General features: G+C 36.7%; 1 protein-coding gene across 4 annotated transcripts in view; it reads right to left on the minus strand.

The window, feature by feature from the left end:
- The window catches only part of Gria3 (glutamate ionotropic receptor AMPA type subunit 3), a 356,081-nt gene that overhangs the window by 116,847 nt on the left and 211,600 nt on the right, over nt 1-27,634 (minus strand). For all 4 annotated transcript variants that reach the window (XR_015446824.1, XM_004860012.3, XM_004860014.3 and 1 more), the window contains exon 5: nt 22,875-22,928. Coding sequence is in view for 3 of the 4 variants with exons in the window: in XM_004860012.3 (XP_004860069.1) it covers nt 22,875-22,928 (54 nt within the window). In the remaining variant the exon portion in view is untranslated. The remainder of the gene's footprint in view (nt 1-22,874; nt 22,929-27,634) is intronic.

A 27,634-nucleotide genomic window follows, 5' to 3' on the forward strand; every position in this document is an offset into this window, starting at 1 on the left:
GCTGAACCAACACTACCAGCCCTATAACAAAACCACTTTCTACATACTGCCAGATCTGACTTCTAATAGTTTGTTTTGTAAAATAAATTTTTATCTATGTTCATACTTTATTCTTCTATTATCTTTATCCTGTTTTAGTATTAGCACATTGTTGATTTCCTAAAATGAGGGGAGAAGTGTTCCTTTCTTTTTCTCCTTTAAATGTTTGATATAATTCATTAGTTAAAATGTATATGAGCCTGTTGTTTTCATATGGGTAGGTTTTCAAGATAGGAATATACTTTCTTTAATAGGTGCTATTCAAATTTTATATTTCCTCCAGAGTCAGTTTCATTAATTTGTCTTCCAAGATATTTCTTAGAAGTTGTCAAATTTATTTCAAAAAGGATTTTTGTAATATGCTTTCTATATCCTTTTAAATTCTGTAAAATCTGTGGTAATGTCCTCTAAATTTTGATATTGTAATTTAAAAAAATGAATAATTGATATTGTGTAATAGGAAGAAAAGGTCTAAAGAGTAGGGGAAGTGGGAGGGGTAGGGGAAGGGAAAGAAGGGAAAAGAAAAGTAAGAAAAGAAAAAAAAATGGAAACGCAGTCTTTTCAAATAGGGAAGGGTGGAGGGGGTGAAGGGAGGGCAGGGGAAGGGGAAAAAATAAGAACCAAGATGCATCACGTACAGGTACAAGATCCCAATGATGAATGTAACTGTATTTTATATTTAAAATGTATCAGTAAACTTAGTGGAAAAACCCCCAATAAGTTCAGGCTAGAAGTGAGGGTTGGCTGATGGCTGGTCTATGTTCATCTGTTATTCAAATTATTTTAAGGTATTTCAATTTGTCCACAACTTTTTCTAGATTTTTCTTTAAGAGTTGGCTACATAAGAGTCTCAAGTTGAGAATACTAGGACTGAATCTCTGTAAAAGTTCTGCAAATACACCAGCATACAACAAAAACAAATACTGAACATTTGCACAATGGAAGGGAAAATAAGGGAGGAAGATCAGTGCTAGAAAGATGGGAGCTAGGAAAGAGGTGCTGAATATATTGAATAAAGGGTATGAGTCACCTGGCTCCTGGACCACCTTCTGCCCAAATTCAAATTTGTAATGCATGTGCTGTTTTCCTTCACAAATTACCATCTTATATTGTGAGAAACCATGCTCTATGACGATTGAAACAGAGGCCTGATTTTTCCCACAGGCTTAGCAAAGACATTGACAGGAAAGAGGAGACTATGAAACATTTAGCAAATGTGAGAGATGGATACATTAGAGTAGGGATCATAGTTATTTTAAGACTGAGGATCTCAGTAAAGGACAGGAGATGTCTGGCTCCTGAAAGTCCTTTATTAATGTCTAAAAATATTAGGGGAACATGCATGTCTATACTAGCTCATTAAATATTTTTAATTGAGCAAAATACCCACAATAATCAAGGTAATAAATTTGAGAGTATGAATCTTGGAAAGAAATCTAAAGATAATAAACCAGAGAAGAGCCCAGGCAATAAACTGTGTGTATGAGGAAGGCAATAGAATTGTAGCGGTGGAAGGGCCAAAGTGTCAGGATGATGGAAATTAGAAGAAATAGTCTGATGTAACCAAAGAGACTTCAGTCTCTGGAGAGCTTTAGCAAATAAAGTAATATGACAGAGTTGACCAAAAAATATCCACAAGGGAATAGATTGAATGAAAAGATCAGGACATGATATGAAGAGGAATATTTGGAAGCACATTTTGTAAAAAGGGCAGGAGTTGGCTGGTGGTTGATGCTGCCTCTCTTCTTATGGAAAAATTTTAAGGCATTTCACTTGTTCAGAACCTCTTCCTAGGTTTCACTTTTTGAGCTGACACTTACACAACAACAAATAAGAACATTTGGCCCAACTCCACTGAACTCATTATATTAATAACACAACAGAAATGACCACTGAATATCTGGAACATAAAAGAAGAAAATAAAGCTAAGGACATTGGAAGAAAAATACAGCAGTAGTTAGCAGGGAAAAGATGTATGATGGGCTGGATTAGGCAGACTCCTATTTTACCAGTTTCCCTTGCAATATTGTTTGAAGTGTGTTGTGCTTTCTACCACATTTTTAGATTCTAATTTGTATTGTATAAATATAGTCTACAGATACAGAAAACTGAGATGAGATTACCAAAGACACTAATAAAAGAGAGATTAATGCTAAATATCCAGGTGAAAGTGGGGGAAAATGGTGGTTGTGGCAAGAAGAATACATTTTTTTGGTACTGGGTATTAAATTTAGAATCTTGTGCTTGCGAGGTAGGCGGCTTCACCACTGAGGTAAATTCCTGGCCCAAGAAGATTACTTTTTAATAAAGGTCTGTATTGTCATAACATGACATTTCACTTGTCCATAAATGCAACTAGGTTTCACTTCTTGGGATGGAAAACAGAGCTATAGGTGGGAATATTTGGCCCAAACACACCAGTTTCTTAAAAAAAAAATGCCTCCAAAATGCCCATTGATTACATGGGCAGTAAGAAAGGAAAATGAAGTGGAGAAGGCCATGGGTAGAGTAACAGAAGGCAGAAGAGTGCTGACTGCTGGGCAGGAGTTACCGGCTCTTGGCTCCTCTTTTCTCATCTAACACGGTTCAAAGTGCACTGTCCTCATACTTCTTAGATTCAATGAATCATGTGCATAAATACAGACCACAAAAAATACAAACTAGATTTTTTTAGACAACTTCAGCAAAGATACTCATATAAAAGAGCTTATCACCAAGTATAAGAGCGTAAACAAAAAGATGCAGATGATGGCAAGAGGGAAACATTAGGGATCCATTTTTCAAACAAATGGCAGGAATTTTCTATCTTCTGGTTCACCCCCTTCCCTCCCAAATATTTTTAAATATTTTGTTTTTTTGTCACATTCTTCTGGATCATATGGTTGATACACACAAATAGAAAGTACAAGGTATAGGAAAGCGAGACTAGGTTGTTTGAACAACTTTAGCAAAGACACTGATGTAGCAGACGCATAATGTGCTTACTGTTTTAGCAGACCATTTTCCCATGAAGGGTAGGAGTTGACTGGCCCTTCATCCTGCTTTTCCTCCTATCACAACATTTTAAGCCATTTCACTTATTCACAAACTTAATAGTTTTCGTTTCTTGAGCTGACCACTTGCAGGCTCAAAGGTGGGAGGGAATATCTGGCTGAGCTGACTGAAAATATAAAAAAAATAACAAATAAAAATGACTACAGAATGTCTGAAAGATGAAAGATAAAAAGAGATGTGCAAAGGCTATTGGTAGAAAGATGAAAGTTTGAGGATAAATGCTAAAGTTAGGAGTTGGCCAATTCATGGTTCTTCTGTTTCCCTTCTAACATGGCTCCAAACCTGCTACTTCTCCATCACATACTGCTAGATTCTATGGGAAGTATGCACAGGCACAGCCTGCAGGTACTGAGACTAGATTCCTTGGACAACTTCAGCAAAGAACTGATATAACAGAGCTCACCAACATATATCTAGAATTTAAGAGGGTTTTTTTTTAAAAAGCCAGGGTTGTGGTAAGAAATTGAATAATGAAAGTGGAATAATTTTTACTAGGGGCTGGAGTTGACTGGCTCTTGTCCTGCCTTTCTTTCCATGGCATCAACTACAGGTATTATTTTACTTGCTCATAAATGCTCCTTGCATTTTATTTTGCCTGATCACCTGCAGAGATATAGATGAGAATATTTTCCCACCCCCCTGAAATCTCTATAAATAAAATAATGAAACAGAAATGAGCTACCAAAAACCTGGAAGGGAACAAGAAAAATGAATATGTGAAAATCATGAGTAGAATGAAGGAAGAAAGGAGAGTGGGGCTTACTGTTGGGCAGGAGGTGGCTGACTCCTAGTTTATTTGTTTGCCTTCTAACATGATTCAAGGTATGTTGTCTTTTCCATCACATACTGCTAGATTCTCTAGCTGATATGAGTAAAATACAATCTGTGATTTATTGCAATGTCCCAACAATTTCAGCACTGATCATCCCACATCCAGGAAATAAAAAGGGTAAAAAAAGAAGGATAGGTGTGTGTTAAAAGGGGACTATTAAAAGAACACTTTCATGTGAGGGCAGCAGTTTGTCATGGACTGGCATCACACAAATGGCCACCGAACATATGATTTAAGGAAATAGATAAAAGAGTGCAACCCTTTCCAGAATGTTATATTCTCATTCTTCCCTCCTGCCAGAAATACCCATAAGTAGGATGTAGCTCCATCCAATCAGCTAAAGCCGTTCCTATGAGGCATCCTCAGGTCAGACACACTCCAATTGCTGCCTCTCAGGTTTCCATTATCTGTTATCTTCTGCTTCTCTGGCTTCATTTTCATTTCTTTTGGCAGACCTCATGGCCTTAGACACATCATGTCATTTTTAGTTTTGGTATCTTCATCTGTTCTTATTATCTAGAAAGGACCCCAATTTAATCACTTTTTAGTCTAGGCATTTCTATTGAAATTTAATTCTCGAAGGACCTTTTTCTTTTTTTTCTTTACTACTAATATTAATTTTGACAAAAATTTTTTATACCTTTATGAGGTACACTGTGATGTTTTGATATATGTTCACAATGTGGCATGACTAAACCAAATGAATTAACATGTCTGTAACCTCGTTGTCATTTTTTATGATGAGCTTTTTGGAATTTATTCTCTTTGAAATATACAACATATTATTATTGGCTATAGTGACTCTGTTGTTCAATGGATCTCAAGACCTATTTCTCTTTTCTATCTGAAACTTTGTACCCTTTGATCAATAACTCTCCAATCCCTCCCTTCTCACCTTTCCTAGCCTCTGGTCACCATCATTCTACTCTTTACTTCTATGAGTTCCAGTTTTTAAGATTTTACCTATAAGTAAAATCATGCGATATTTTTCTTTCTGTGCCTGACTTTTATCACTTAGCATAATGTCTTCCAGATTCATCCATGTTATTACAAAGGCTTTCCCATCTTTTAAAGGCTGAATATTCATGCACTATATTTTCTTCATCTGTTTGTCCACGGATGGACATTTAGATTAATTCCATACTTGGTGATTGTGAATAAGGGTATGATGAACGTGGATGTGCAGATACTCCTTCAACATACTGATTTCATTTCCTTTGGATATACAAACAGGCCTCACCTATGATGCAACTTATGTTTTTGCCTTTATGGTAGTGTAAAAGTAGTACACATTTAATAGAAACCATACTTTAAATTTTTAATTTTGACCCTTTTCTGGACTAGGGATATGCGGTATGATACTCTTTCATGATGATTTGCTGTGCCAGTGAGCCACAGATCCTAGTCAGCCAGGGGGAATCAACCCATACCTGTAGTATATTGTGTTGCTAAGCTATGATGTTTGATAGGTTAGGTGTATTAAATGCATTTTCCACATAACATATTTTCAGTTCTGAAGGCTTTTTTGGGATGTAATGCTGACATAAATCATGAAGCATCTGTATACTCAGAAGTGGGAATACTGTATCATATCATAATCCTATTTTTAGTTTTTTTGAAGAAACCCCATCTAATTTTTCATAGTGGCTGCACTAACACCAACAATGTATGACTTATCTTTCCTCTGCCTCTTTACCAACACTTTCAATTAGTAAAATAATGATTAAGAAACATCTGTATCAAATTTATCTTTGTATCTTGTACCAAATGTTGTGCTCCTTTTGTTTGGCCAATGATTACATAGACTTTTACATGTTTTGATGACTACTCAGCAACTCCTGTCTTCTTTATTTGCATGCTTTTCCATGCCTTGTGTGCCACAAGTACGTCTGTGTACTCTACACTGTTATTGTTAAGTAACTCTAAGTTCCCAAGCTCCCTGTTGTGCTAAGTGGAATTTCTGCTAAGCCCATTTAATTATTTCATAGAGATGTTAATAATTAGAAGTGATGATTAGATACTCTTTTGTGTGCTAAGACTAAAGTTATCAAATTCTAATACTGCTTGCATTTCACCAGTTCTGTTCAGTTGAAATTAATGATTTTGTTGGGTAATTGACATAGTAGTATTTCTTAGAATTATTGGTATAATTTTCATAGATGCTTTCTTCGAGAGGGAAATTACTCATTTGGATTTATAAGTTCTGCTATATTTCATCAGTGGTATCACTTTTTGATTACATCACATCTGTTCGTGACAGTACAGTTTCCCACATCTGAACACAGTTGTATAAAGTCAACCGTGACCTTTGTGCCTGAGCAGTTCCTGCAGGGTCTTTCAAGATATACTTGGTTGATTCTCCAAGGTCATCTTAAACAGACCATCTCTGATCTGAGACTAGCCAGACAACTCAGTCTTCAAAAGATTCAAATGACTGGTATTATCCCACTGCAATTCATTTTCCTACAGACACCATAGATAGTTGAGAATTTGAAATGAATTTATTCAGGGCTCACTTTTGGAGCACTTATTTTAGAGATATTATGTGAAGATTTTCTTCTTATGGTACTGTTCTTAGCATGCATTTTATACATATAGGAAAGCTGAAACAAAATAAGTTGGTCTTTCATTGAATTCATGATAGATACTGGGGGAGAAATGGGAAAGGTGGCCTGTCTACAGGGAAGATAAAAACCATAGAATGAGGGTTGGAAGGCTGCCAAAGAATTATCTATTTCACAGTTTGGATGAAGACTGCTTTGCCTTTGGTAATACTTGAATTATTCATCTGTTGATGCTTCAATACAGAAATGTATAGTAATTGTGGTGACTCAAGTTATCAGGTTGTTAATGAAAGACACAAGTCTTTTCCTAGAAAGTAGTTCCATCTTCCAGGGAGGGTATAATATGCAGAGTAGAAGATTATACCATGCAAACTAGCACTTGATTACTGGTTGCTTTTTCACTAATTGTTGTATTTCCTAATCCATTCAACACACATACTTGGAAATCTTCTAAATCTATTGGTATAATGGCTAGCCATATCAAACTTTGTCACTGCCTTGGCATTTCAGTCTATTGAAAGTTATTTTTAGGAATAAATAAATAATTGCAACTTAATACAAGTGCTATTAGTGGGGTCATATTCGTGGATCTCTTTTTTACTACCAGCTTTATTGAGATATAATTTATATACTATAAAATTCATTGATATGGCATTGTCCTTCTGAAAGCATAAATCAGATCATGTTGTTACCCTTCTTGAATCGCTTCAGTGGCTTTCCATTGCTGTTAAAAAGCTAATATTCCTTATATTGGTCTCATAAACTTAAATCTGCCTTATCTCTCAATTTATTCTAGCCGAAATTGCCTTCATGCACAGTTCAGGGAAAGTATCAAATTCTTTTCTGCCTCAAGATCCAGGCATATACTTTTCCCAGTGCATGAACTCTCCCTGATCCTTCTGGGAACTGTATCTTTCTTATCCTTTTGATCATTGTTTGGAAGTCACCTTTTCTAAAAGTCTTACTATGGCCTAATTATGCAAACTATTGTCTTCCTACACTCTGTCTTCTCTTCCTTCCTTGCTTATCGCCACACTAATTATCAGACACCGTGCAGGCCTAGTCTGGCCAATAAGATTATAAGTTTCTCAAGGACACTATCTTTTGTCTTTCTTGCAGTGGAATGAATAAGATTTTGGGATCACAAATGAAGTAGAAAGGGAAAATTTACTATAAGTATCTTTAGAGCAGTGCCACTCCAAATGTGTGCAGAGTACTGTGGGTTTGCTGTTTTTTACTAATTTGAGATGATATAAAGAAAGAAATTGAGAGTAAGCCTTTATCAACTTATATAAGTGCTTAGCATAGTAACATTAAAGCTGTAGGATGTAATCCTAAAATGACTGGACTTATATTTTACATGTCTTATTCTGTTTATTTCATTTTTAAATAATTTATTTTTGTTGCATTTTTATTGGTCCATGAAAATTTGGGGGAAAAGTCATTCATCTTCACAAATAGTTCACAACACTATTTTAGAGGACATGATGTAGAAGCCTGGGGGAGAAGATAGAATTCTTTCAACTCATCTTGTTAGAACATTGAGTAGGAAGTGATCTTTTCTTGTTAATTGCAGGAAAGAGGGAAGAAGGAAGGGAAGGAGAGAGAGAAACCAGGGAAAGAGAGAAGGGGAAAGCAATATTTTACTGTAATGGAGGCATTTGGGGAAAGGAAGGATGAATGTCTCAAAGTTGGCTACTTTAAGCTGACAAATGCCTGTGGCCTTCTAAATGTATGGTGGGAAGCTGGAATCCAGCCCAATTCCCACTCATCATCCCCTTGGTATTTTGCTGTGCCGTATCTCTTTGGAGACAAAATTGAATCCTGAGCCACCAGAGAGATTGTACACTCAGGAGAGGTGATTGGGCTCCATGGCCCTTCTGCCCAGTTGGAGTTTTTCCATCCAAGCCCACCTCTCTTGCTTACAAAGCCAGACTCCAGCCCAGGGAGCTCTGTGTTTTACATGCCATCTGCTGAGGTGTCAGTGATCACAGCACATGGCTTTGAGTATTGGAATTTTTATTTAGAACATTCAACATGGGAGAACAAAGGAAGGGAAAGTAGAGAACAGAATAAGAAGACCTGGAAGGAGAAGGGAGCAGAAGGGGATAATTGTTATTGGCAAGTAAAACAGCACAACTCAATCTCATTCAAATTTGCGTTTGCTCTAAACAAAGCAGCCCTTCTCTTTTTGAGGTACATTCTGAGATGTGGTAAGCTGCTGAGTTCACTTCTTCAAGCTTAGGCTACTCCTGGCTGTTTCTTTGGGCTCTATTTTATGAGCAATGTTTTTGTCTTACTAAAATAAAAATAGGTGTCATTTGTACCCCTAATTATTTCCTGGCATACTAATAATAGGAAAGAGGTGAATGGGGAGAAAAGGAGAGAAGTGAGAGCAAGAGAAAGAATGTGTGTGTGAGACAGAGATAGAGACAGACAGAGAGAGAGAGAGAGAGAGAGAGAGAGAGAGGAAGGGAGGAGAGGAGAAGAGAGGATCTATCTATCTATCTATCTATCTATCTATCTATCTATCTATCTATATATATAGAGAGAGAATGGATGCTTGGTAAGATACAGTACATTTCATATTGGTCAGGTTTCAATTCCAGATTCACAAAGCTGTCCTTGTTTTTAAAGTCCTTTTATTTTTGATAACTTCTCATAACTTTATAGCTTGTATTTCATTCATTTACACTTGTGTCTTTGCAAATGGTCATATATAACCTTTGTAGGGCCATCCTTTGGTCTCACTGAGATGTTTCAGTAGGTAAAGGAGACAAAACAAGGTGCTCCACCAACACTCTAACCAACCACAGCTTGGCAGCAGATTATCTGAGATTTTGGGCAAGTTAAACATCTTTTCAGAGCCTATTTCTTGATCTGTATAAGACTTGGAGAAGTGGGTAGATCAAATGAGAAGTCTAAAGAAAATAGCTAGTGCAGCAGGGAAGAGTCTAAGACACATTAATTCGTTCCCTTTTCTCCTCTAGCACAAGGACCTGTTTTATTGTCTGCTTCTGCTGCTCTTTACTGCTAGCAGCTGACATTACTTTCACTCGAAGAGCCAACAACTATCCCTAACTGTGAGACCAGGCTCCATCTAGGCAGGTAAACTGTCAGGTTTTCTAAGGCAGTGGTTAACTGGTGCAGTACCAAATAAGCCCTGTTAATACCCAGGTACCTCAATTGCTTGATTTTAAAAAATCTCTCTGTGTGTGTGTGTGTGTGTGTGTGTGTGTGTGTGTGTGTGTGTAGGGCTACCAAACATCTGTTGTTGGACCACCTCCACCTAGATTCAAAATTCATCTTTGCCAACCACTAAACTACTTTGATTGAGTCTTCAGATTTTCATCTCTGTTTAGAACTTGGCTGAGAGCATTCACATCCCTCTTGCTTTTTGGCTATATGGACTTTTTTTAAAGGTTTAGTCTGTGTTATGACTTTCTACCCCCAAGGATAACAGGGCTCTGGTTTTGCCCCTTCATTTTTGTTCTCAGCATTCATTCAGCTGTTGTGCCTATACCATCACTCCTGGGCTACCCTTGTTGAAACTGACTTCCAAGAAGGAAGACACATAGAACTAGAAGTGCCTCTTAGACGGTTTTCCAAATTTTGCTTATTAGTATGGTACCTTTCCAGGTTTAATTTGCTGTGTAGGTGGACCACCTGAACTGTAATTAATATTTATCTTTACAATGACTATATTCTTTTTTCTAATTTTTATTTTGACATTCATCATCAGAAATTTGCATCTTTACATAATCTCTCTTGGTTCTTATTTTTTCCCCATTCCCCTGCCCTCCCTTCAACCCCTCCATCCCTCCCTATTTACAAACATTTTGTTTCCATTTTTCCATTTTCTCATATTAATTCCATTCCCTTCTTTCCTTTCCCCTACCCCTCCCACTTCCCCTTCCCCTTTGCCCTCTTCTTCCTATTTCACATTATCTCTTATACCTTTTAGTCCTTATTTACACTTTCAGTTTCTCACACCAGAGAAACTATTCAGCATTTACACATGTGTGTCCGATTTATTTCACTTCAGAGTAATGCCTCAATGTACATCCATAGAGCTATAAATGTCTCTAATTTCTCATTTTTTTACGGCTGAGTAGTACTCCATTTTATATTTAAAAAGCACATTGTCTTTATCCAGTCTCCAGTTGATGGGCAACTGGGTTGTTTCCACATTTTAGCTATCATGAATTGTGCTGCTACGAATATGGGTGCACATATGTCACTCTGGTATGATGCTTTTAATTCTTTGGGAAAGATACCAGCAGGGGAATAGCTGGGTCAAATGGGACCTCTAACCCTAGTTCTTTGAGGTATCTCTATACTGATTTCCACAGTGGTTGCACCAGTCTACACTCCCACCAGCAGTGGAGCAGGGTTCCTCTTTCCTCACAGCCCCGCCAGCATTTGTTACTGGTTGATTTCATGACAGCAGCCATTCTTTCTGGAGTGAGGTGGAATCTCAGCTTTGTTTTCATTTGCATCTCTCCAATGACCAGTGATGTTGAGCATTTTTTCATATATTTATTTGCTATTTCTACTTCTTTGTCTGAGAAATGCCTGTTCATTTCAGATGCCCATTTTTGGATTGGGTCTTGAAATTTGGGAGGTCTGATTTCTTTAAGTTATTCATAGATTCTAGATAGTAGACCTTTGTCTGAGGAACACCAGGTGAAAAAATTTTCCCACATTGTGGGTTGTCTCTTCACACTGTTGGTGGTTTCTTTTGCTGTGCAGAAGCTTTTTAATAAGAAGAGATCCCACCTGTTGATTGTTTGTGCTAGTTCACGGGCAACTGAGGTTTTGTTCATAAAATCTTTTCCTACAGCACTGTCTTCAAGAGTTCGATCTAACCTCTGTTCCAGCCAGTTCAGAGTTTCTATTTTAATATTTAGATCTTTAGTCCATTTTGATTTTAGTTTAATGCATGGTGAGAGATATAGATCTAGTTTTAATCTTTGGCAAGTTGAAACCCAATTTTTCAAGCACCATTTATTAAAGAGGCTATCTTTCCTCCAGTGAGGGTGTTTGGCTCCTTTATCGAAGATGAGATGGCTGAGTGTGTCTGGCCTTGTTTCTGCAACTTCTAGTCTGTTCCACTGGTCCTCAGTTCTGTTTCTTTGCCAGTACCATGCTGTTTTTATCACAGTGGCTTTGTAGTATAGTTTCAAGTTGGGGATTGTGATACTCCCCTGCCATGTCTCTGTTAGAATTGCTTTTGCTATTCTGGGTCTCTTCTTGTTGTAAATGAATTTTTGGATTGTTTTCTCAAGGTTTGTGAAGTATGCTGCTGGGATTTCAATTGGGATTGCATTGAATCTATATAGCAGTTTTGGAAGTATGGCCATTTTCACTATGTTGATCCTTCCTACCCAGCAGCAAGGGATGTCTTTCCATTTTCTGATATCATCTTCAATCTTGCTTTTCAGAGTGCTATAGTTTTCAGAGAAGAGGTCTTTGATTTCTGTCATTAGGTTGATTTCTAGGTATTTCCATTTTTTGGATGCTATTTTGAAAGGAATTGTTTGCCCTATTTCTCTCTCAGTGAGTCTGTTGTTCACGTAGAAGAAAACTATTGATTTTTGTGTGTTGACCTTGTATCCAGGTACTTTACTGAATTTGGCTATTAAGTCTAGAAGACTTTTGGTGCAGTTCTTGGGGTCTTCTATACAGACTATCATGTCATCTGCAAAGAATGACAATTTGACTTCTTCATTTCCTATCTTTATTCCTTTTATTTCTTTCTCTTGTCTAACTGCCGGGGCTAATGTTTCCAAGACTATATTGAACAGGAGTGGTGATAATGGACATCCTTGTCTTGTTCCTGATTTTAGTGTGAAGGAGTTCAGTTTTTGACCATTTAGTATGATATTGGCTGTTGGTTTTTCATAGATGGCTTTTATCAGATTGAGATAGAGACTGTCTATTCCAGTTTTTTGTAGGGCTTTTATCATAAAAGCATGTTGAATTTTGTCTAATGCTTTTTCTGCATCTATTGAGATGATCATATGGGTTTGTCCTTGGCTCTATTGATATAGTGTAGTACATTTATTGATTTGCATATGTTGAACTATCCCTGAATCCCTGGGATGAATCCCACTTGGTCAGGATGTATGGTCTTCTTGATGATCTTCTGCATTCTATTTGCCAGTATCTTATTAAGTATTTTTGCATCTGTGTTCATTAGTGAGATTGGCCTATAGTTCTCTTTTTCAGTTGGGTCATTCTCTGCTTCAGGTATCAAGGTGATGCTTGCTTCCAGGAATGAATTCAGGAGTATTGCGTCCCTTTCAATTTCATTGAAGAGTTTAAACAGTATTGGCAGTAGTTCGTCTCTAAATGTCTTGTAAAATTCAGTCGTGAAGCCATTAGGACCTGGGCTTTTCTCAGTTGGGAAGTTTTTAATTTCATTGCTTGACATTGGGTCATTTAGAATTATTAGGTCTTCTTCATTCAACTTTGGTAATTCATACATATCTAGGAATCTGTTCATTTCTTCTGTGTTTTCCATCTTATTAGCGTGTAGCTTCTCAAAGTAGGTATTCATGATCCTCTGGATTTCTGCTGGGTCCATTGTAATTTCATCTTTTTCATTCCTAATTGCATGCATTAGGGCATTTTCTTTACTTTTTCTGATAAGGTTGGCTAAGGGTGTGTCAATTTTGTTTATTTTTTCAAAGAACCAATTCTTGGCTTCATTGATATTTTGTATTTTTCTCTTATACTCCATTGCATTGATTTCTGCTCTGATCTTCATAATTTCCACCCTTGTGTGAGCTCTGGGGTTATCCTGCTCTTATTTTTCTAGAAGCTTGAGGTTCAGCATCACGTTGTTTAATTGGGCTTGCTATGTTTTCCTAATATGAGAATTCACTGCTATAAATCTCCCTCGTAAGACTGTGTTCATTGTGTGCCATAGATTCCGATATGTTGTATTTTCATTGCCGTTTAATTGTAGGAACTGTCTGATTTGTTCTTTAATTTCCTCTGTGACCCATTGGTTACTCAGAAGTGTCTTGTTCAATTTCCATGTGTTTATGAAATTCTTGGGGTTTCTTTTGCTATAGATCTCCAATTTCATCACACTATGATCTCATAATATACAGGGGATAACTTCAATTCCTTTCCACTTACTTAAACACGTTCTATGAGCAATGATGTGGTCTATTTTGGAGAATGACCTGTGTTCAGCTGAAAAGAATGTGTATTCTGATTTTCTGGGATGGAACACTCTGTAAACATCTGTTAAGTTCATTTGTTCAAGAGTTTGATTGAGTTCTAGTATTTCATTGATTTTTTTTTGTCTATTTGATCTATCTATTTGTGACAGTGGGGTATTGAGGTCCCCCACTACTATTGTATTAGTGCTTATTTTATTTTTCATGTCTGTTAGTATTTGTTTTATATAGTTGGGCACACTTGAGTGTGGTGCATATATGTTTATGTTTGTCATCTCTTCCTCATGGATTGTTCCCTTTACAAGGATGTAGTGTCCTTTGTCTCTCTTAATCAGTGCTGGTCTTTAATCCACTTGATCTGCAAAGAGGATAGCTACTCCTGCTTTTATTCTTTTTTTTTGGTTCCTGTTGCAATGTGTATTTTTTTCCACCCTTTAACTTTCAGTCTATGAGTTTCTTTTTTAATTAAGTGTTCTTCTTGTATGTAGCATATTGCTGGAACTTGCTTCTTGACCCATTCTGCCTATTTCTTTGATTGGTGAATTGAGACCATTCACATTGATGGTTATAACTGATATGTATTGACTTATCATTGTCATGACTTTTTGTTTTTGTTGGATTCTCCCCCTTTCATTTAATTTTTTGTTGTGCCTGATACATTCATTCTGCTGGGCTTCATTGGGTTGTGATCCTTGTTGTCTTTTCCTAGAATATTGTCTAAAATTTTTTGGAGTGCTGGTTTGGTATTCCACCTAAGGTGGTTTTTGTCATGAAAGTATCTAATTTCTCCACCAATTTTGAAGGATTGTTTTGCAAGGTACATCAATCTGCATTGTAGGCTGTTTTCATTTAGGGCTTGAAATATGTCACTCCAAGCTCTTCTCGCCTTGAGGGTTTGCATTGAGAAGTCTGCTGTGATTCTGATGGGCTTTCCTTTGTATGTGATTTGTTTCCTTTCTCTAACTGCTTGTAGAATTTTGTTCTTCTGAGGGGTTTCTGGAATATTAACTATTATATGCCTATGTGTAGATATTTTTGATCAAGGCTAGTTGGAGTCCTCTATGCCTCACCTTTCTGAATGTCAAGTTCTTTTCCCCTCCTTGGGAAGTTTTCTGCCATCACTTCAGTGAACAGTTTTTTTTTTTTTATGCCATCTGCACTCTCTCCTCTTTCTTCATTGACTCCAGTCAGTCTTATGTTATTCTTCTTTGCATCATCTAGCAGCTGCTGGATTGATTTCTCATGGTCCCTTACTCTTTTCAAGAAATTTTTCTTTTCCTGGTCACTAATTGCAATCTTATCTTCTATACCTGAAATTCTGTCCTCACATTGGCTCATTCTGCTGTGTAAACTTTTGATGGAGTTTTTAATCTCCTGGAAATGTATTTGCATCTGTTTTATGGATTCCATTTGTTTCCTATGTTGGGATTCCATCATGTTCCTCAGCTCCTCTATTTTTTTTATCTGTGTCCTCTCTAGATTTATTACTCATGTCTTGCACTATGAGCACATTCTCTGCTGCTATCTGAGAAATTATTTCTGATTTCATTTTCTCCAGATCCCCTTTCATTGCCAGTTCAGGGAGTCCAGGTGGTTGAGTATGAGATTGTTCCATCTTGTTGCCCTTTGGGGTTACCTTAGGTGATCTGGAAGCTTGTTTACATGTATTCTCATTTCAACGGGGGGTGGGGGGGAGAAGGGGGGAGGAATGTGTGTTGCTGGCACCTGCATGGCTCACCTCCTCTTTGCTGGGGTCTATGGTATGGCGGCCCAGGAGTTTCACCTCCTCTGTGCTGGGGGCAGCTCTGCTCCTCTGCCATTGACTATATTCTTAAAAACCCTCTACTTTAGCTTCATTCTAAAGGATGATATGTATAAAAGTTACAGAATCAGTGGGATATTCTTTCTAGTACACATTTAATATAAATTTAAAACTAATAAGTTAGAAAGAAGTTTTTCTAGGTACTACCTACCATCAACTCATGTACAAATATAACATTTTTGGAAAGAGTGATCTGGTCTAACTTTCCTTCCCCCCCACCCCAATTAAGTTTATTGGTACATTTTAGGTATAAAATACAGTTACATTCATCATTAGGATCTTGTAGCGTTACATGAGTATCTTGGTTCTTATTTTTTCCCCTTCCCCTGTCCTCCCTTCACCCCCTCCACCCTTCCCTATTTGCAAAGACTTAGTTTCCATTTTTTTCCTTTTCTCATATTTTTTCTTTTCCCTTTTTTCCTTTCCCTTACCCCTCCCACTTCTCCTGCATTTTTAGACCCTTTCTTCCTGTTACACAATATCAATTATACACTTTTTAAAATTACAATATCAAGATCTAGGAGACATTGCCACAGATTGTACAGAATTTAAAAGGATATAGAAAGCATATTTCAAAAATCTGTTTTGAAATAAAATCGACAACTTCTAAGAAGTACCTTGGAAGACAAATTAATGAAGTTAACTCTGGAGGAAATATAAAATTTCAGTAGCACCTATTAAAGAAAGTATATTCCTAGTTTGAAAACCTATCTATATGACAATAGCAGGCTTACATACATTTTAAGTGATAAATTATATCAAACAATTAAAGCAGAAAAAAGAAGGAACACTTTTCCCCTCATTTTAGGAACTCAACATTGTGCTAATCCTAAAACTGGATAAAGATAATAGAAGAAAAAAGTATGAACATAGATAGAAATTTGTTTAACAAAACAAACTATTAGAAGTCAGATCTGGCAGGATGTAGAAAGTGGTTTTATTATAGGGCTGGTAGTGTTGGTTCAGCATTGGAAGATCCATCCCCAAAAGTCATCATTTTAACAGAGGAAAAGAAAAAGCCATATGATCCTGTCACTAGTTGGAGAAAGAGTATTGGACTAAATTCTATAGCTGTTCATGGTAAAAGCTATCAGGAGACTAGAAGTAGAACAGAACCTTCTCAACAGATTAAATACATGTACTCCATACTTCCAGTGAGAATGCCTTATATGAATGGATAAGATACAATGCTTTCTCCTTAAGGTGGGGAACCAGGGCAGATATGCTTACTCTTTATCTGTCCATTAAACTTTGAAACCTAGGCCCCACCAAAATAGTCTGGCAATAAAATGACACAATTAGGATAGGATTGGCAAAGTAGAAGAAAAATCTTTACATGTAGATGAAATGGTCATCTACAGAGAAAATACTAAGAAATCTCTAGGAGCCCCTAGAACTTGTATTTGAATTTAGCAGGATTAGAAAACACAAGGTATATATAAAAATTCAGGTCTGTGTATACTTGCTGTAAATGAAGAATTGGATATAGAAATTTAAGTGTTATGTAGGAGTACAAAGGACCTAGAAAAGTTAAAAAAAACAGTGCTGGAAGATGCTTAGTACCTAATTTTAAGACTTCTTCTAAAGCTACAGCAATCAAGGCAGTGTTGGTGTAAGGAAAGACATATGCATCATTTGAATAAAACAGAGAATCTAGAAATAGAACCACACATATACGGTCCACTGAGTTTTGAAAGATTATTTAACATTAGCATTTTATAGAATATGAACTCAATTCAAGAGCTGAGGAAAAGATAGTGTTTTCAGCAAACGGCACTAGAACACCTGGTATCCGTACATAAAAAATTCACCTCAACCCTTTATTTCCATACATGAAAATAACTTGAAGGGATCTATGAACCTAAATATGAAAGTCTAAAAGCATAAAACTTTAAGAAGAAATTATAAGGGAAAATGTTTATGAATTCAGGGTACGCAAGAACTACCTAGTATACAAAAGACATGATGTATAAAAGAAAAAAATTATTAAATGAGATTCCATCAAAATTTAGAACTTTAAATGACATCATTAAAATGAAAAGTAGTCCTTAAACAGACCATATTTACAACACATATAACCTATCACCAGAATATATAAAGAATTCTTAGAGCTCATAAATATGCAACCCAATTAAAAAGTAGACATAAGATGATAAATAGCCAGTACAGCACAAGGAAAGGTATGCAACTCTAGAATCAGAAAAATACTAATCAGTACAATAACAAGATTGAATTATACACTCATTAGGGAGATGAAGTTAAAAGTTTTAAAAGCCTTGTCATGGCCTTTCCTTTTTGTTGGATTCTCCCCCTTTGCATTTAATTTGTCATGCCCAATGGATGGGTTCTGCTGGGTTTCCTGGGGTTGTGATCCTCATTGTCTTTTCCTAGGGTATTGTCTAAAATTTTTTGGAGTGCCAGTTTGGTATTCATGAAGTTCCTGAGGTGCTCTTTATCATGAAAGTATCTTATTTCTCCATCAATTTTGAAAGATAGTTTTGCAGGATACATCAATCTAGGTTGGAGGCTGTTTTTGTTTAGGGCTTGAAATACATCACTCCAAGCTCTTCTTGCCTTGAGGGTTTGCATTGAGAAGTCTGCTGTGATTCTGATGGGTTTTCCTTTGCATGTGATTTGTTTCTTTTCTCTAACTGCTTGTAGAATTTTGTTCTTCTGTTGGATTTCTGGAATCCTAACTATTATATGCCTATGTGTAGTTTTTTTTTTGATCAAGGCTATTTGGAGTCCTATGTGCCTCACTTATCTGTATGTCAAGTTCTTTTCCCCTCCTTAGGAAGTTTTCTGCCATCACTTCAGTGAACGGTTTTTTTATGTCATCTGCACTCTCTCCTCTTTCTTCATTGACTCCAATCAGTCTTATGTTATTCTTCTTTGCATCGTCTAGGAGCTGCTGGATTGATTTCTCATGTTCCTTTACAATTTTGAAGCAATTTTTCTTTTCCTGGTCACTAATTGCAATCTTATCTTCTATATGTGAAATTCTATCCTCACATTGGTTCATTCTGCTGCACAGACTTTCGATGGAGTTTTTAATTTTTTGGAAATGTGTTTGCATCTGTTTTATGGATTCCATTTGTTTCCTATGTTGGGATTCCATCATGTTCCTCAGATCCTCTATTTTTTTATCTGTGTCCTCTCTAGATTTATTAATCATGTCTTGCACCATGAGCACAATCTTTGCTGTTATCTGAGAAATTATTTCTGATTTCATTTTTCCCAGATCCTCTTTTGTTGCCAGTTCAGAGAGTCCAGGTGGTTGAGTATCAGATTGTTCCATCTCGTTTCCCTTTGGGGTTGCTGTAGGTGATCCAGAAGTCTGTTTTTGAGGCTTGTTTACATGTCTTCTCATTTCCACTGGGGGTGGGTGCTTCTGCCACCCGCGCGGCTCACCTTTTCTGCCCTAGGAGCTTGGGATGGCAGCAGGGAACTTCCTTCTAGGTGCTGGGACCGGCTCAGCTTCTCTGACCTAGGAGCTTGGGATGGCGGTGGGGGAGCTTCCTTCTGGGTTCTGGGACCCTCCATTTTTGGTTTTTGGATGATAAGCATCCCTTTATTTGCTGACTGCCATTACAAAAACTGTTTACATTAGCAATAAAAGTGTCTTGAGTTGATGTCAGGGCAGTTATTTCCCCAAAGTGTTAAGTAAATCATTGTACAACATCAGTATTAACATGTTGAGGTCCAGAGAGGTTTGGCTTATCATAAGGTGAGTTAAATGAGCTCCAAATCTTATTTTTTTCGTTTCACCTCATTTTGCATCTATTCTTAATCTTAGTCTAGGGTTCTGTGCACAATGTCTGAACTATTATTTTTGACAAAAAGGAAAAATATTCAATTATGTGATATAACATGGCTGGCAGTACAGTGTAAAGGATCGTGATCCAAGACCTTGCTAAGAGAGAAAGTGAGGCTGCTTGATTGACATGTTGTAGCAATACTTCACTCTCCTGGGGGCATTTGGGGAGAAGGAGAACAAGCCTATTACCTCCTAGACTGCAGTAGAGAAACTGCCTCGGAGTCCTGCAAGAGAAAACAACACTTCATAATGGAACAACCCTCTAAAAAAAGACGTAACGGACTGATACAGAATTTGTAAGACACTTACTTGCTCTTTTGGGATGTCAACTGCTGGCCTAAGCAGACCACATTTCTGGCCTGTTCTTGGTACAATCTTATTTTCCCCCCAGGGCTTTTAGCAAATTAAGAGGGTTTTTTTGCAGTTTGTTGTCCACTGTGATATGTACACCCTAAACTTTGAAAAACCTTTGTTGAAGCATTCTTGGAATATTCAACTCTTCTCGCTTTAAGATAGCTACTAGGGAAGGTCTGTAAAAGCACATGGAAGTCTGCCAAATAGATGGAGCTCAACATCAAAGGGCACACTTGGAGTTGTAGTGCAGGTGATTCCAGGAAGCTTAGTTAGGCAGAGTGAATGTTCTTGAATTTGCATTTGTCAAAGAAAGGAGTAGTTATGTACTGTTGTAACACCAAGATACAGATTAGCATTTATATATATATCTCCTCAGCTTTTACCCAGCTGGCTCATCTTGAAAGGCCAGATGGCTCATCTTGAAAGGAAACATCTTCTTAGCTTCACTTCCTTTTTTTGACCATCCAAATGACTTTTAAATAGTTTTAGTTTACTCTGCGTGTGTATACCTTTGCTGGAGGTGTTTGGGGTATTTTTATCTGCTTACAAAATCTGGAAACCATGACAGGATAGTCTATCCCATTATTATCATCAGAGATGAGCAGTTCCTATCTCTGTTGCCCAAATGCAATTTGATACAGAGTACAGGGACTTATGGAAACACATGGCTAAGTTCAAATAAAAAGAAGGTCACTAAAGGAAGAGAAGCATGATAAATGAATTTATGTTTTCACTACTCAGACCGACATGATACTATACATTTACTTTCTTTTTGAAGGATCAGATTTTACTTATTGGAGTAGGCATTCCCCCAATGTCTCATAATTCTGAATTGTGTGTTCAGCACTCAGTCTACACTCTTTCACCCTACCTTGTCCTAGCAATTCTCTTTTTCAGTTCTATTACTCTGCAGGCTGTCATTTGTGTCAACTCTGCATCTCAAAGTTGAAACCAAAGCTCACCTGAAGGATCATCAGTGGAATATGGAGGCCAAGTTGAAATTCTAGATTGAGAAAGGTCTTCATAGATCATCTGGTCATTTTAGGCCAACTGGGACAACTATTGCTATGCATTACCCAGATCTCCCTTTGAAACACAACCTACCTTGAGAAGTTAAGGTAACTGACAACCTCCAGCTTCTGGTGCCTTCAGGATCTACCTCAGCCTTCAAGAGGAAAGGTGTGCTTCCTGAGCAGCTGAGAAAAGTGGGAATGTAATGGCTTGCTATTTGGGACAGAAGAGGGGTCCTTTATGTACAGTCTTTGCATTGGAACACCCAGTTGTGAAGGCCAAGACTCTCTGAGATCTACACAACAGTCTGAGGGTCTTTCTACCCGACTTCCTTCCTTTTCCTCTCCTTCTGCGGTATCAGACCTGCATTATGGTCTGAAGCTCTTTACCTACTCACGTCTCTCAGAAGTATTTTCTTTCATAAGTATTGCTCCTAATAAATGTCTTGTGCACTATTTCTGTCTTAGCATGTACTTTCAAAGGACTCAAACATTCTGATACCCAGTTCAATGTTCTTTCTCAAACTTTAGTCAACCATGTACAACCACTACCACTTTTTGTAGAATTGTACAGGAAAACAGATTTGGATATATATTTTCATCACTCATGCTATTGTTTACTTCATTAAAAAATTGTTTCACTTCTGTTGAATCTCTAGTTGTGTATGAGGTAATAATATCTGTAAACTTTTGATTTTGATGTACTAGTTTTATAGTTTTCTAATATATATTAAAGAAATATGTTACTGTTAAAATAAGTTTGTGGGGATATTACCTAAAATCATCTCATGTACTGTCAGTAATAGTTCAACCACTCATTTATAACATTATGACTATGCTATATACTTTGATGCTTTCTAGGATACATAAAGCAGAGAAAGGGGAAATAGATGAAGGAGAAAAGGGTGAAGGAGAGCAGACTATGTATGGGTGAGGAAAGAATAATTGAAAGTCATCAATAGCAGCCTCAGGTGCCTTATTGTGACATTAATACTTTTTGCCCAGCCCTAGTCTAGCCTCCATTGAGTCAAAACATCCTTCATAAGTTGCCTAAAACCAAATTGAATATATTCAGATGTGAATTAAGAATCAAGATTTCTCCTGCTAAAAGTGTTTATTCATTTATCCCCAAAATGGACTGAAGTGCTCCACTTTGAGTAGACTGTTGAAGAAATAATTTGAAAGCAGTGGCTCTAATCCACATCTTATCAAGTGTTTGAATGTACATACTTTCACATAAAAGATTTAAGTAACATTTCCTTTCTCATTTTAAAATATTTATTATTAAAACAAAATAAGGTACTTACTTTAACTTAAGAAAACTAAGACTATAATTACAGTAATCTTTCACCTTTGTTGCTATACTTCTGGTTTAAGAGCATTATAATGATCATGATTCTGTTGTGCTAATGAAAAAAATTGAGGTTAGAGCTCATGCTATATAAGAATTTAATAGATTCTTAGTATTACAGTGATAATTTAATATTTCTCTTTCTACGAAGACAGTATTATTTAGAACCTTTGCCAAACAGATATTACTAATTTGGAAGCCATTTTGTTAATTTATAAACAAATTATCCTTTCAGATAAAGAAGAGGTAGGAAATAACTTTAATGAAGCACTAGCTTTTAGAATATCACAAATTTTAAAGACGCAGGGAATTTGAAGGTTGCGATCCAAGTTATATTTTATGTAAATAGGAAGGCACCTTTACACTTTGACAGTGGCACTTAATGTACCATGTTGAAACCTACTCTGGCATCTGGTTTTGGAAAGATTTGGTAGTAGTCTTTTTCTAAAAGGACAAATCCAGTTGTGATGTGTACATACAATTGGATCAGTTGAGTAGGAGTCAGTTTTCTGTGTTGTCTGTCCCTTGATTTACATTTCAAACCTGATTAAAATAGTTTAAATTCAAATCCAAATTGAATGTAAGAATAATAAAATGAGGAATCATATGCAATAATTTTTAGGTAACAAATGAACATAGTTTCACAGCTAAAATAAAGGCAACATAATTGAAAATAAAGCTATTACATACAGGTTTTGGTATTTACTAAACTCATTTCTCTAAGCTTCTAGAAAATACATTAGGTACTTCATGTATTTCCTTTTTGGATTACGGATGACAAAAACAAAATAGAATATATTGTATATTGCCTAGGGAGACTAAAGTGCTTGTTCTTACCAGGTTAGCAAGCATGTAGTGATAACCTCTTGAATGTTTCCCCAGGATCACAACCTAGAGAAAGAAGAAATGAGAAATATTGCTTATTCAAGAAGGGCACATTCAGCTGCAAAATCAGCAGGATGACTAGAACAAATGCTTTTAAATGATCAACAAAGTGTTAGGTCTTTCATATACAGTAAAATGACAGTTAATTGGACATGTTTCTTTTGTTGTATTTTGCTTTCAGTCAGATAAAATAGGAAGAATTGCTAATATCAAAGTTAGAATGTCAAAAGGGGGAAAGGGGTTCTCTGCACTTCCAGGTCAGTAGCATCACTGTCACTTAAAATAGATAGCAAAAGCGATGAAGCTGAAGATCCCCCACCCATGAACTGGATTTCTGTACTCATCTGTTGAGATGGAAAATGAGCTGAACTTTGCATACAAGTCAGAAAATAGAATGTACAGTACATTTTTGTTATCTGGAATGCTTAGGGAATAGAACACTCAAAGAATGGGGTTAATGGGATTTTTAGGTTAACTGAGGTTGCTTTTGCTTATTGAAAACCTTTCTAAAATGCTTGCCTTCCTTTTCTTGCCTTAATATGAAAGACTTGTGACCATTTGCATGTCTTTTTCACGATGCCTTCAGGCAGTCAAGAGGGTTTCCCTTGGGGGAAATTTGATGATGCCTGGTGACATTTTGGTAGTCACAACAGGGACATGTGCTAATAGTGTCTAGTGGGTAGGAGCTAAGGATGCTGTTAGATATTCTCCAATGTTCAGAATAGTTCCCACAACTAAGAGTTATCTAGTCAAAAACGTCACTGGTGCCAAGGCTGAGAAACCATTCCTCAGGCTCATCATTCGTATAATTTTCATGAGTATCACTGCATTATTACTAAGCCTTACAGTTTGCAAAGTGCATTTATATGATATCAAAATAGGTATGTGGGCTGAATATTTTCCAACCAAATACATTGGTTCAAAGTTTTTGACTGAATACCTGTTTTCAGGTTCATTGACTGGTAACAAAGTATGGCATACATTCTGGTTAATTAAAGATTTCATAAAATACTTTATTGACCACTAACTATATGCAAGGTACTCTACTAGATGCAGGTGGTAGCAACAGGGAAAGGGATGCTATACAGGTTAAAAACACAATTAGAGCTAGAATCATTTTTTTTTTTGTACCAGAGATCGAACTTGGGACCTTGCGCTTGCCAGGCAGGTGCCGGAACCACTGAGCTAAATCCCCTGCCCTAGAACCATGTTTTATACTGGCTTGAAGCTAATAAAATTTTAGGGTCTTTCTTTAAGAAAAATAAGACAAAATTATGAATACAATATTTGGGACAAGGCTTTGGGAAGAAGTCATGGAAGTAAAGGGCCATTAATCCCCATCGTGATCAATTCCTCACTGGACACCCTGGATGTAGCTGTCAAAGGGTTTAAAAACAACTTGGAAAGACACTAGAAACTCACATATATCAAACCAGAATTATATATGAGGCTATAACAAAATAAATGCAACTTTCCTTATGTGAGCACCTAGTATATTCCAGACAATGTACTAGGTTCTACATATGTATTTAATCCCTAGAAAAATGTAATAGTCTCATTTTTTACATAAAGATTGCAGGGGCCTCGGGTTGTGTCTCAGTAGTTTAATATTTGCCTAGTATGCAATTCAATTCAATCCTCAATGTCCTCAATTCAATCTTCAGCACCACAATAAAATAATATAAAAATAAAGTTGCATGGGTTTTAATGTACTTAGTTAAGTCTAAATAGCCCAGTCTTAAATTCATTTTTAAAAAAGAAATCTTAGCCCAAAGAGTTTAAATAATTTGCCTAGGGCCTAGGAAGTGCTATAGCTGGAATTAGAGACTGGGTCTCTCTGTCTCTGTAATGGATACTCTTGACAGTACAATCAAAATCTCCTCATCTTTGGGTTCTACTTCCAGAAATTCAATCAAAAACAGATAGAAAATATCTAAAAATTGTGTTTGCACTGAACATGTACACACTCGTTTTCAACATGTCCACACACTTTCAACATGTGCACACATGTACACACTTTTTTTCTCATCAGTATTTTCCTAAGCAATATAGTATAACAACTATTTACATAACATTTATATTATATTAGATATTATAAGTAATCCAGAGGTGATTTAAAACATACAGAAGGATGTGTGTAGGTTGTATGTAAATATCACTCTATTTTACATGAGGGACTTAAGCATCTGAGGATTTTGGTAACTACGAGGTAGGGGATAGGATGTCCTTGACTCAGTCTTTTAAAGGATGACATGGTTTCTAAATACAGATGGTCCCCAACTCATAATGGTTTGCCTTATGATATTTTTACTTTTTGATGTTGTGAAAGCAATATGCACTCAGTAGAAACTGTGCTTTAATGCATATTAAGTCTCACTTAACAATAGGGAAATGGAAGCTCAGGAAGGTTTTCCACTTTCAATATAGAATTCAATAAATTGCATGAGATATTTAAGACTTTACTGTAATATAGGCTTTATGCTTGATGATTTTGCCCAGCTGTATACCAATTAAGTGTTCTGAGCACAGTTGAGCTCCTTCAGGCTAAACTATGATTTCCAGTAGTTTAGGCGTATTGAACATATTTTGATTTATGATATTTTCCACTGACAAGGTGTTTATTAGGATGTAACTCCATCATAAGTAGAGAAGCATCTGTATGTGCTGAATGCCAAATGCCAACAATTGCTCTAAGATCTTGGAGGAGAGGAAGAACAGGTGCTTAAGACCTGAGATGGCCAAGGGAGGCCTCATGGAAAAGACAAAGATTAAGCTGGTTCAGAGAAGTGGAACAATAGATTTAAATATGCTTATCATGCTGACATAGTGAGAGAGAGAGAGAGAATATGAGAGAATTGTTTTTGATTAATTTAAAATATGAGCCACATTTCTAACTGATTATTTATGAAGGAAATAAAAGGTTAATGAATATCTTGAGGAGGTGATTTCTCATGCTGCCATGACACAAAATGAGCTGTTAGATATCTTCTGGGATGTATACTTCAGTGTCCGCTTGTGAGAAACATTCTTGCTGGTGACATTTGTTAACTTTTGCTGGCAAGTTGGGACCATATATTTGCTGAATTTTTAATTCACTGACAACCCTCAATATAATAAAACCAAGAGGGTTTTGAGTTCCACCAGAAAAATAAGCAATATTCCTAAGGACATGTGATAAGATTAGAGAGAACTAAGGAAGGAAGCTCAAAGGAAACCAGTAAGTCTTTCTCACCAGAGGCAAGGCTTAGCTTCCTTGAGAGCACAGGGAAGGCAAGAGGAAGCAGTGGAGAATGGTAGCGTTGTTAAAGGAGCCCGATGGCAATTATCTCAACTTTGCTGAGCCTCCATTTCTGTATCTATAACCTGGCCCTTGACATCTTAGCTCGAACTACAGAAGTGTTTGATTATGTGTGTAATGCTGTATTCCTCTGTGAAGGGGTCATTTATTAAGATGTTTTTTCTAGGTTCAGAAAAACTTCAAGCCATTAGAATACCTGCTTCCATATCCATGCCCAAAAGGCTGCTTGCAACAAAATGACTTATTTGAATGCAACTATCTCACACCATCACTCTTTCAAAACTTAGCCTTAAAGGGGAAGAGATAGCAAAGTTATCTAAAGATAGGAGCATTTAGATGTCACAAAGCTGTTGCACTGAAGCCTGTAATTAATTCCTCATCCTCGCTTTCAGTATTGTCTCAACTCTTATTTAACATACAATTCTTACCAATCTCAGTTTTCTAGTTCACAGTAAATTAAATGCTGCAAACTAGAAGGGGTACATAGGGAGGCAGGGAGTGATATTAGAAAGAGGTACATTAGTATCAGAGGAAATGACAGACTGACTTACAGGAGAAGGGAGGGACAAAAAGAAGCAGACAACATTGTACCATGCACAGTATAATCATGGAAGCTTGTTGTGAATGCTTGAGTCATCGGGCTGTGGTTGTTTTCAGTGGTCTCTACTGAAAAACCCAAGGATGTGTATCATGTTTTAGGGAACGTTTCCATCAGGAATGCTCTCCCAGTACTTAAGAGGGTAAATTTCAGTTATCTTGAAATCTTACTTGTGTTGGGCAGCTATAATCCTACTGCTGTGAGCTCATTGTTAAAAGTGCCACGTTTTGTTCTTGGCCTTTCCCTTTTATATAATTTTTGCTACAAGGTCCATGGAAATAGGATGGAACGGGAAGGTTGTATGTAGTACTGTGTACAAAAGAACTGTGAAGTTAATAGAAGTGGTTCTTGTTCAGTTAGTCCTAAATCTTTATTCTTTCCATCTGTTACAGATGAACAAGGCATAAATTGTATTCTTGGTTATTTAATGACTCTGGTAATCATGAGAATATTCAATGTTGCTTTTACAGTAATTATAATAATGCTTTCTGAATTAGTTTCAGCACTTCGAATATAAAAGCTGTTTTTCCAGTCGACTGAAACTTAAAGAAAAAATACCAAGTTTGCAAATCCATGTACTATTCACTTTGCCTTTGTAAGATTTGCTGGAGATGATAGATAACTTGATGTGATGGCAGATATGATAAATGTAATAAGGGGTAATATGTGAAATGCAGATGAAATTCACTAATCTAAGGAAATTTATTTTTATCCTCAGATCATCTGAAAGAAAAAAAAGAACATCACAATCCTCATTCACTGAAGCTTAAACAGCAGTTTCCTCTGCAGAGGAAAGAGTTCTTACATACTAACACA

The sequence above is a fragment of the Heterocephalus glaber genome, unplaced genomic scaffold (genome assembly GCF_053883595.1).
Source record: "Heterocephalus glaber isolate CG9 unplaced genomic scaffold, H.glaber_assembly_v1.0 deba00001729, whole genome shotgun sequence".
Taxonomy (NCBI): domain Eukaryota; kingdom Metazoa; phylum Chordata; class Mammalia; order Rodentia; family Bathyergidae; genus Heterocephalus; species Heterocephalus glaber.